Below are 10,797 nucleotides of genomic sequence, written 5' to 3' on the forward strand. Positions count from 1 at the left end.
TCGCGTCTAACCAGAGATACGTAAGCGCCATATGGCGCTCTTTCTCTTTGACTGACCCTGTCCTCTCGTTTCTTTCAAAGTTTCCCTTGCCAAAAGATACCCCTGGGCTCGATGGGCGCTTACCTAGTTGTGATTCTATCCAGGAGGAAGATCCTCCTGGCTGTGTTGGATTGACAGCTGCTGTCGAGAGCTGGCATGAGAAGGGAGCTCGCATAGGGAATTTCTCCCAGGAGGGAGCGTTCGGGTTGTGTGTGTATGTTGAACTTCCTTTGCACCTTACGTAACCAACCGTGCTAATCGAAGGTGCGGCTGGTAAAAGACCTTGGAACACCTGCACTCGCACAGTGCATTTGAATCAAAAAGTGTGTTTCAGGGACCTTGTGCTGACTTAACCGCTTGACAATGAACAGCCAAACGCAGTGCTGCCACCTTGACAGATTTGCCACCAGAGGGGCAGATGTTGTAACCGTTTCCCAGATGTTCTTGACTTGGTATCGTCCGAGTCTTGCACCGCTAACTTGAGGTGCCGCGTGTTTGCAGCACTACTGGAGGCGGCCGCACGGTACCAGGCCCTGAAGGCCCAGAGGGAGACGCGGGAGGCGCAGGAGACGGAGCGCAGCGAACGGAAGCCACCCACCTACAAGCATATCAAGGTGCTGTCGACACCTCCCCCATCTGGCCCACCTAGACGCAGACACACGGTGGAGTTGTGCAACCCCATCAGCGATTTTAATAATTGTCACGATTTGGAGGTCGTAATTGCACGTTATTGTTGTACAGTTTTGTTAGTTCCATGAACTAAATGTCACAGTGTTCAGCATAATTAGTAAATTATTGAATCTCAAAGGACGTATTGTGAGCATTATAAATATATAAATTATTGGACTGCTACGTACCTCACAATGTGGAAAACTTGAGTGCCCCCTCCAAAATAACACACGGTGTTGCACCATAACTAACATGGGTCATACTCTTAGGTTTTTTCGGTAAAGTCACGTAGATAAAAAATAATAATAATAAATGAAAATAACTCAATTAAATTCGTGATTTAATTGAGTTGTTTTTCATTTATTATTATCTAGAATTACCATGGGTTATCTATAATAGGGTGGTTAAAATCGGGTTGTTTTTGCTTTATCAGAAACCCAATGAAGCTAAAACGGTATAAAAAAAACTTTGACACGTAGAAAAATGGATATTAAACATAAAATGTTTACCTTTTTAGTTGAGAAAGGAAGAGAGCTGCCATGTTGTCATGGTTATTAGCACCTCACCTGGACTTGCATGGACGTTGACACGATAGGAATATTTTATTAACTCAGTCCACCCATCAATATAAATGAGTAATGTGACTTTACCGAAAGAACCAAAGAATGAGTAATGCACAGTTAGCCAATTGGCAAGTCACATGTGGTGGGGTAAAGTGTGGGCACACCCACCTCTTCCAAGACAATTGGTCAGCATAGAAGAGTAGATCAAATTCAGGAGGCCCTTTTAGCCGGCAGTGGCGTGAGCAAGCACTTGCATGGCTGCACACACGTAACTTTTTATTGACAGACAAAGGGCCAATGCATTCAAGCCCCTGTTCTCTGTACATTCACGCATATCAAACGGTGCATTCGTTACTCACGTTCCGCTGGATATCGTTACCGGGTCTTGACTTTTAAAAGCCGGTAACCAATTTTAATGTGTTGTTTGGGACAAATGAAGAAACCGGGAAGAGGGCAAGACCTAACAGAGAATGGTTTGACGATGACATAATAAGAGATTGGTGCCAGAAAGATGTGGCACTACTTGAGCGTATTGGCACAAGACGGTGGAAAGTGGAAACAAATGACGAAATGCGCATAGATCGTGTTGATGAGCCAATTCTGAAAAAGATTACCGGCTTACCAGTTGTTATTTAACACAACCCTGTTTTATAACGAGGCCTGGTTCCGCTTCTCCTACAAAGCAGCACATCATTGTGTGGTGTTCCGTCTACCCACAGTGCAGTTTGAACTTGCTTTGATTCGCCAATTTTGTCTGCCAGTTACTTGCATTCTCGTAAATTTGCAGTGATGTATACATAATTGATATTTATGTGATATCCGTTGTTTTTACTCATGCTGTTTCCTTTAAGGATGTATATTTGCAGCGTTAAGTTAATGTAACCAAACACAGTACATTTCTTCATATCTGCATGAAGAAAGTAGTTATCGATGGACTCTACATATCCTATTAGCACACCTTTTATGGTGTGAATTGTGACATGCCTAATAAATAATAATTCAAACTAAACTATTTTAACAGGTAAGGCCCACTGAGCTATGTAATTGATGACATTCACCGCTGGATGAAGACCTTAACTCCATGTACATTACAGCGGCTTCTTTTTTTACTGCACTTCACGCCAGTCAGTGTGGGATTGTCAAGCAGGCAAGGGCAGGAACCGGATCTGGGAATCAAAACTTGGCTTGGTGTGCAATTTAAACAGAGGCGTGCGGTACTACTTCAAATGAGCGTGTGCCTCTCGATAACCTGATTGCACACTCCCCCACACCCTGTGCCTCCTAACCCCCACGTAGGCCAACAAGCCGGTGGGGCGCGTGCAGGTATACACGGCAGACGTGTCGGAAATCCCCCGCTGCAACTGCAAGCCGACGGACGAGTCTCCGTGCGGCCTCGACTCGGAGTGCCTCAACCGCATGCTTCAGTACGAGTGCCACCCGTCCGTGTGCCCCGCGGGCGACCGCTGCCAAAACCAGGCGTTCACCAAGCGCGCCTACCCTCCCTCGCAGATCGTCAAAACAGCTGGGCGTGGCTGGGGGCTGCTCACACTGGTCAGCATACGCAAGGTAAGGTGCCCCCCCCCCCACCTTGTTCGCCTACTCGCTCACTCACACGCTCACTCACACGCTCACTCACTCACACGCTCACTCACACGCTCACTCACTCGGTCACTCACTTGGGCACAATCGTGGTTTATTTCTGGCGTGAATTCCCAGCTCAAAAGTTTCCACGTGAACCTCTCGGCCTGCTGGGAGCTGAGAGATTTTCCACTTGACCCTTGCTCAAAAAGCAGTTGGGCGGCGCTCCTGACTTGCAAAGATACGAGCTGTCTGTATTTTTGCGTTGCGTCTTCGTTTTGAATGTACCTTTCAGGGAGAGTTTGTGAACGAGTACGTGGGGGAGCTGATCGACGAGGAGGAGTGTCGCAAGCGCATCAAGTATGCGCACGAAAAGAACCTCAGCAACTTCTACATGCTCACTATCGAGAAGGTGAGGCTTCACTCGCACCTCAACTGCTCTCCTCTCCCCACGTGATGCGATGATTTGGTGTTGCGCTTCTTTTCGAGAGTGAATTGTTTTTGTTTATTTATGGTCCTGTTTGTATGGTTTGTTACGTTCCGAATAGTTTTTATCTCACAAATCGAAAATAATAGAAATGAATAATATACTATTCATCCTGAATTCTTTGGGTCTTTCGGTAAAGCCACGTAGATAGGAAAATAATAATATTTTTTATATTTTTCTATCTATGAATTCCTGCAGTCACGAAAGCTTTAAGTCAATATTTTATTCATCGTGTAAATGAAACAATTGATAATGTACTGCGGTTTGTCAATTCGTTGCTGGATGAAGGCCACCTTATGCAGTGTCACTCGGGTTGTTTAATCTTACTTCACACTCATCGGTGTGGGCTGGTGCAGGGGTGGGTGCCCCGGACCGACACTAAAGTTAGCCTTAGCTAGAAATCTCTGTGCCACTGCTTCCGCATTCATCAAATGTATCCTGAAGTATTGAATTACTCCTCATTAATCATTCTGTGCTCATTACCCAGAACGCTAGGTGGCAGCCTGTCCCATATGATGATTAGCTGGCATATCTGGTTATTTAAGTCATGGATCATCAGCTCAACTACTCGGGCCAATTCAAATAACACTTGATCAGCATCAATCAGTCGTGTCACTTTGGGTGTTGCTCGTAGGGACCCTTTAAGAGGCAGTATATGATGGGGGCTGCTACCATTTTCTAAAGGGGCCTGACCAATTACAGTTTTAGGATGATTTAAGTCAGCTGAATCGACCAATAGCCCCAGCCGTAAACTGATTCGCGTGCATACAACCAGGATCGCATCATCGACGCAGGACCCAAGGGCAACTTCTCGCGCTTCATGAACCACAGCTGCCAGCCCAACTGCGAGACCCAGAAGTGGACGGTGAATGGCGACACACGCGTGGGGCTCTTTGCCACCTGTGACATCGCTACAGGTAACGCCTGACTCGCGCGTGCAAAGAATCCCCGTGTGTCACCTACACAGATTGTTGGGGGCATGTGCTGTTAGCGAACGCCTATGAAGGCTAGCACATCGCATGAGGGGGTGGTTTTCCAGCACAACGGCTGTTTACATATTACACCAGTTAAAACTAAAACTAGAAACTATTTTTATTTTACCAGGTAAGGCCCACTGAACTATATAGCTCTTTTTCAGAAGCGATCTGGCCACAAATGATAGCTCAACGAAGTGGCTTGTGTGGAAATATATTGCAGCCAAATACTCTATATGCATGTTTCTATATGTGGAGGGTAAAACTGCAGGACCCGCAGAAAAATCCACACGACCACAGGTTAGAACATGCAAACTCCAAATATACAGTTGTCAGGGTCTGGATCAAACCCACGACCTCTTGAATACCAGGCCGAGGTAGCTAGCATCTCTCCACCATGGCACCCTGTTGACCTAAGGGATGCCCAGAAGCTATTCAGATTTTCGCTCCTGATGTTAGCCTTGGTCAGGTATTGATCTTGGATCACCGGGTTCATAGCCCAGTGCACCAGCCACTACATTACCTCATATACGCACACGACATTTTGGTCTTTCGGATGTGTCCGTGCATGGGTTTGTCGTGATTCTATATGTGGATCCCAGCAGGCACGGAGCTGACGTTCAATTACAACCTTGACTGCTTGGGAAATGAAAAAACTATCTGCAAGTGTGGGGCCCCCAACTGCAGTGGCTTCCTGGGCGTCCGGCCAAAGGTACTGCCCCCCCCCCTCTCTTGCACCCTCACAATCCAGGTGGCCATATACTGTACTGAGCTGGGCCTGGGAAAACGTGTGAAGCTTGCTCTGGGCTAATAACGCATTCGTTGCTTGCGGCGTTAGTACGCTGTCAGTACGCCAAGTCTCAGAATCATCTGCACGCGTCTCCGCCCGTTCATTGTGTGTTATATGTGAACGACGCGGCTCGTATGTGTGTATGTTGAACTTTTTTTGCACCTTGCGTAGCCATCCGTGCCAATCGGAGGCTCGGTTTCTCAAGCGAAAAATAGGCATAAAGTGACTTTCCCATTCTCTTCATTGCACGCCCTCCACTCCACCTTGGCGCACCCTAAGACGGCGGCAGCGGCAGCCACGGAGGAGAAAGCGAAGAAGGCGAAGCGGAAGGCGCGCGGCCGGCGCCCCCGCACAGAGACGACGCGCGCCGAGCACGAGGACGAGTGCTACCGCTGTGGCGACGGTGGCGAGCTCGTCATGTGCGACAAGAAGGCCTGCCCTAAGGCCTACCACCTGTCCTGCCTCAACCTCACCAAGCCTCCCTTTGGTGAGCGTCTCGCACACACGTGCACAAATGCACGCGTGCAACCCAGCAGAATAAATGACAAAAAATTGCATGGATTGTAAGACGCACCGTTTTTTCCGCCCTTGTATATTAAGGTAAAAAATGAAGGTATATTATAATCAATCTTGATTTGAAGCTTTCGTGACTGCAGGAATCCCCATACTCTTTGGTTCTTTCGGTAAAGTCACGTAGGTAGAAAAATAATAGATCACGACATTTCGGTCGCAACACAAGCGACCGTCTCACATTGACATGCTAATCTCTCACATTCACATTTACGTACAAATTCCTTCTCTAGCTCCGCCCACTTACCCTTGGGTTGAGCCCACCAAAATCCTATATAGACTCTTGTTGCCGCAGCTCTTTCTCCTATGTCAGCAGTTGTCCTGCTGTATCTGTTCCACCTGATGACGGTCGCTTGTGTTGCGATCGAAACGTCATGATCTATTATTTTTCCACCCGCTTGACTTTACAGAAATAACCAACGAGTGTCGATTATAATCCTTCAGGTTTGCATGTGGCCACATTTGTGTAACTTTATTGACACCAGGCACAAGTGTGGTATGTGTCTTACTGGCCTTTTTTTAATCCGGAGACTACTGTAGTACTTGACAGCCCCTTGTCAATCCATGGCTAGGTGAAGGCCTCGCTGTGCCATGTTGATCATGGTAGTTGTTTGCCTTCAGAGCGCTGGATCGCTTCAACCATCAATAACCATCGGTCTGTGCGCGCCGCGTGTGTGCCGCCCCATCGCACGTGCAGGTAAATGGGAGTGCCCGTGGCACCACTGCGACGTGTGTGGGCGCCCATCGGTCCGCTCCTGCGAGCTGTGTCCCAACTCCTTCTGCAAGGAGCACCAGGCCGGCTCACTCACCCACCTCACCCGGGACGGTCGCATCTGCTGCGAAGAGCACGATGGCTGGATCGATGATATCGCCACCATTGTTGAAGAGGAGGAAGAGGAGGAGGCGGCGGTGCCTCGTGACGACGCCGCCAAGGAGGAGGGCCTGGCGAGGCCAACGATTCGGGAGATCGGGGAGCTGGCCCGCAGGGCGGTCCTCCAATCTGCTGGCGAGAAGACCTCTCAGCCCAAGGTGGCGGCCTACGTGTCCCAGGGGCCCAGCTCAAGTCAGGCCATGTGAGGGGAAATAATAAGGCCAGAGAGCGCATAGCGAGCGTGAAGGGTTATTCTCAATGGCGCTTCACCGGGCTCATTTTGTTTTGTAATTCGGGTTGGGTAACACTGTTAGGGAAAAGTGGCCGATAACGGCAGTTGATAAAGATAATGGACCCTGGGTCGCAACCGTGAATGTGGACCGGAACCCTTTCACTCAAGTTTTGTGAGCAAGTGTTCCTTCTTTTTCCCCCCCCTTTCTGCCTGTCGAATTGGAGCAGACGTAGGAATCCAGTGAATGTATTATAATGGTTGAGGTACGTTTGCCTGCTTCAGAATATTTTTTTAATTGATATCCCGTAAGCAATTTTAGCACCTTAAGAGATGACGGTGGGAAAGTGAACAAGTTGCAGATTTGATGGTGAGGTACCCGCATGGCTCGGTGTTCGCTCCGTGGGACCAGAATTTTATAGAACAAGTTATGAAATCCAGACAGCATCTTCCAGTTTAACACGTAGGCTTTCGCGACTAATATGAATAAGATGTTTTTTGGGTTAGATTGCGTAAATATAAATGTGTCGTTAAACCCACCACCACCCAACACCGCCAATTAGTAAGATTTATCACGTAAATAAAACGTGCCGATTAGTTAAGAGTTCAGCACACCAGTGTGTTTGAGAGTAAACCCGCAGCATTTACAATTCGAGTATGACGTTTCGCTGGTGATTACAACCAGCATCTTCCAGCAACAACAGGCTGCATTGAAAAAAAATCAAACCCCATTCATTGATTTGTTTTAACAAAATCACAGCAACTGGGAAAAAATTACCAATTGTTGGAATGTCGAGTCTTTCCAGCGATTCCAGCAATTTTAATGTGTATTTTAAGCTGACTGGTGTGACCTGTCAGGTATTGAGCACTGAGAATGTTGGGCTTGGTGGTGGGAGGGGAAATGAAATAAGCTGGGGGGGGAATAAGTTGTTCACCTCCCAGTCTTGACCTCGGTTAGCACTCTGCGCCATGTGAAAAGAAAGTACAACCCAGAAAATAATCAGCTTTTCACTTACAACTGCAAACCTTAGACTGTGTCCCAGGCATTTGAGCTTTGTAAATGAGAAAAAATAATAAAATATTAACATCATTTGAATACAACTCAATTACTATCTTGAGTTATAATCATGTTGCTATGGGAGTGCTGCCATACTTGTTTTTCTCGCAGCTGTCACTATAGCACACTTGAAGGGCATTTAAAATGTTTCTTTCTCGTTATGAAACCTCAAACTCATGTGGGACGGCCAACAAATACACAAGGAAGGTGTTAACTCACTCATGATGATCTGGCCTTTTTTTTTAATCTTTCGTCAACTTCCATGTATGATGTTGGAGGCCATTACCATTTGAAAACATGATCTGCCTGTACACAGGGATTGAGAAGGGTGGCTTGTGTTGTCACATGGTGGAAAGTTTCTAATTGCTTGACCATTCTGTGGGTGAGCACTGAAGCAGAGTTAGAGTTGCAGGTAGCGCTTTTGTGTATGTATATACGTATGCATGTTGAACTTTTTTCGCACCAGACGTAGCCAACCGTGCTAATCGGAGGTGCAGGGGAAGGACAACCAACTAAAGACAGAAAGCAGTTCTAAAGAACTGAGTTTTAGATCTAGATTTAAAAGTGCATAGCTCCAGTGGCTTCCTAATATCTGAAGGTAGAGCGTTCCAGACGGCCGCAGAAGCGCATATCAAATCACGCGATGCAATGTCCGTCTTTGTTCGATGGTTAGCCAAAAGCCGCTGCTGTGAGGATGACCGAAGTTTGCGTGACGGTTTATACTCCTTAACCACCATTCGCCACACGCGCACATTTAAAGGCGTTCGTTCGCATTTCACTCGCTGCCTGACCGCTCGTCTTCCCAGAAGGCAGCCTCGTTCAGGGTGGGGGGGGGGGCGGGGAGCTGTGGGAACCGGCAGTCGATTGAGACAATTGTTACGGCGAGAGAGGTTGGCGTTGGGGCGGGAGACGGGACGGCGGAGGGAAGTTTTTGTCGGCTTAATGCAAATATGAGCAATAGTTTTTTTTGCCCGGCTTGTGATTAGTACTTGTGTAAATTTTGCCAACAATGCCACTTGGCTGTATCTTCCTCTTCAGGGTTGGGTTGTTGTATGCGCATGTTTACAAGCCAGGGTGTGTGGAACGACAGGGCTGTGGATTCATGAAGGAATATAGTAGACTAAAAATGTACTTACAATTTTTTTTACTCCATTTTTTTTACATTAACTTAAAACACTAATGAGAACTGTAGGGCAGTGCTGTGGTGGCTGTGTGAAACAGATGGACATTGTATTTTCTAAAGGTCTTTTGAGCCTAAGCATGATAACTGGGTCTGGCTGCCGAGGACTCCGATGGCTTGTTAGTGGGTGTGTTCATTAGATGCCTGTCGTTATATTGCTTTCAATTATTTTCTTTCTTTTTATATAAATGATAAAAGCTAACCCTTCTTTTTTTAAATACGTACCTTGAAAAACGATGGTTGTAGATAGTCAAGTGACGGTCGTGCTGATGTTTATTTGCGGCTGGCTGCTGTGACCTGCCATTTCCGCTACGCCACCCTCGGTTCCCTCGCTTCCGTCTGCGTCCACCGCTGCTTCGGAGATGAAACGCCAGGCGCAGACCGCTCGGTGGCGCTCTGCGCACGCTGTAAACCCCGCCAGCAGCATTGGTAATGCCGCTCCATTTGTTCACTTTGATTTCAATGTAATGCGCTTATTGAAGGGTTCAGCCGGCCGGTTTTGGTGACTGGCTGGCAAGTGTTGATGGCCAAGCCACTGGCTGGAAAGTGGAAACCTTCAACTTACGACCATCCGCAGCAGTGATGCGTAGTCGCATTCCGAGATTTACCAGGCGTCATCAAAAATTATTCGCGGCCGCAGTTTGCGACGCTTCGGCAATGCTGCCCAAGAGGGGGGCGGGTGCCGGCTCCTGGCTTGTCTCCATATGCCGATGGTTGTTTACAGCTCGGGGAGGTGATACTGCTGCGAGTTTCGATTCGGCGTTTGTCTTCCGTTGATATGCAATATCAGAGGGAGCTGCGTGTGGGAGTTCAGGCGTCTGTGTGGGGTGCGAGGTCCAGTTGTTGCACCGCAATGCAATCTCCGAAATCTGAACAACGCCCATTCTTCTTGTGGATTAGGCACAAACCACATTCTCAAAATTTTACCCCGTTGAGCGTTTTTGTTTTGTTCTTCAAATGTGAAAATAGATTTGTGTGCGGTCTTAATTCTAGGTAGTAGCGATGACTGAACGGTGGGACTTGCTTTTTGGAATTGTGCAAAGTGCTGCCAGATTAATCTCACATTTGCATAATCTGCAGGCGCGTGCAGTTTTAACAACCGGATAGAACTGAGCAATAATGAGGACACATTTGTCGGTGGAGCGCTCATTCTTATCAAGGTTTTTTCGCTGTTGACCTTTTATATATATGGCATTTGTTTGAGCCGATTAAAAAAAAAATATTGTTACATTGTAGGGGCACTTCTGCTTTGACGACGGGCATGCTCGGCTATTCCCATCGTCCCGCACGATCACTGTGCCAGCCCTTCCCTCCGCCGCCACCACCCCTCCACCGATGAATCAAGTGTTACAAATGTATTTTCTTGAATATATTGAAAATTCTTAACTCAAAAATATGAGACACTTCCACTTAACTTATACTGCTCGTATTCCATTCAAGTGTAGCACTTTTTTTCAAGTGATTATTTTCCAGACCAACACGCGAGATGCATGAAACACGGTAATAGATTCTGTTATGAAATCTACCCATGTGCAAGTGAATGTGTCTTCTCCATGGGGCTGTTGCTCAGCCATGCTGCCCCATAGCCTTCCACCCCCCCATCCCCTCCCTCTCCACTTCCTAGCTCCAAGTTGTCTCAGGTTCATGTATTACTGCTGTACAATTGCAAATACATGACTGGCTGGGGCAGGCTAAAACTGCCCTTTGTTTTGTTTGTATACATTCGTTTGCTTCACATTCAACTTCGTAACAAAATAAATCGACTCGTGTTAAATACACCACTTGGGGAG

The 10,797-nt window shown here is 47.2% G+C and overlaps 1 protein-coding gene across 15 annotated transcripts in view; it reads left to right on the top strand.

Moving 5' to 3' along the window:
* LOC144721502 (histone-lysine N-methyltransferase NSD2-like) overlaps nt 1-10,785 on the top strand; it is a 33,929-nt gene extending 23,144 nt beyond the window's left edge. For 10 of the 15 annotated variants that reach the window (XM_078599155.1, XM_078599157.1, XM_078599156.1 and 7 more), the window contains 7 exons: nt 541-653; nt 2,568-2,837; nt 3,145-3,261; nt 4,112-4,253; nt 4,913-5,022; nt 5,380-5,587; nt 6,368-10,785. In XM_078599155.1, the coding sequence (XP_078455281.1) occupies nt 541-653; nt 2,568-2,837; nt 3,145-3,261; nt 4,112-4,253; nt 4,913-5,022; nt 5,380-5,587; nt 6,368-6,747 (1,340 nt within the window). In that variant the 3' untranslated portion in view covers nt 6,748-10,785. The remainder of the gene's footprint in view (nt 1-540; nt 654-2,567; nt 2,838-3,144; nt 3,262-4,111; nt 4,254-4,912; nt 5,023-5,379; nt 5,588-6,367) is intronic. The other 5 variants (XM_078599159.1, XM_078599162.1, XM_078599164.1 and 2 more) reach the window with 1 other exon arrangement.
* Nucleotides 10,786-10,797: the final 12 nt, after the last annotated feature.

Source organism: Lampetra planeri, chromosome 12 (assembly GCF_965212315.1).
Source record: "Lampetra planeri chromosome 12, kcLamPlan1.2.h2, whole genome shotgun sequence".
Lineage (NCBI taxonomy): Eukaryota > Metazoa > Chordata > Hyperoartia > Petromyzontiformes > Petromyzontidae > Lampetra > Lampetra planeri.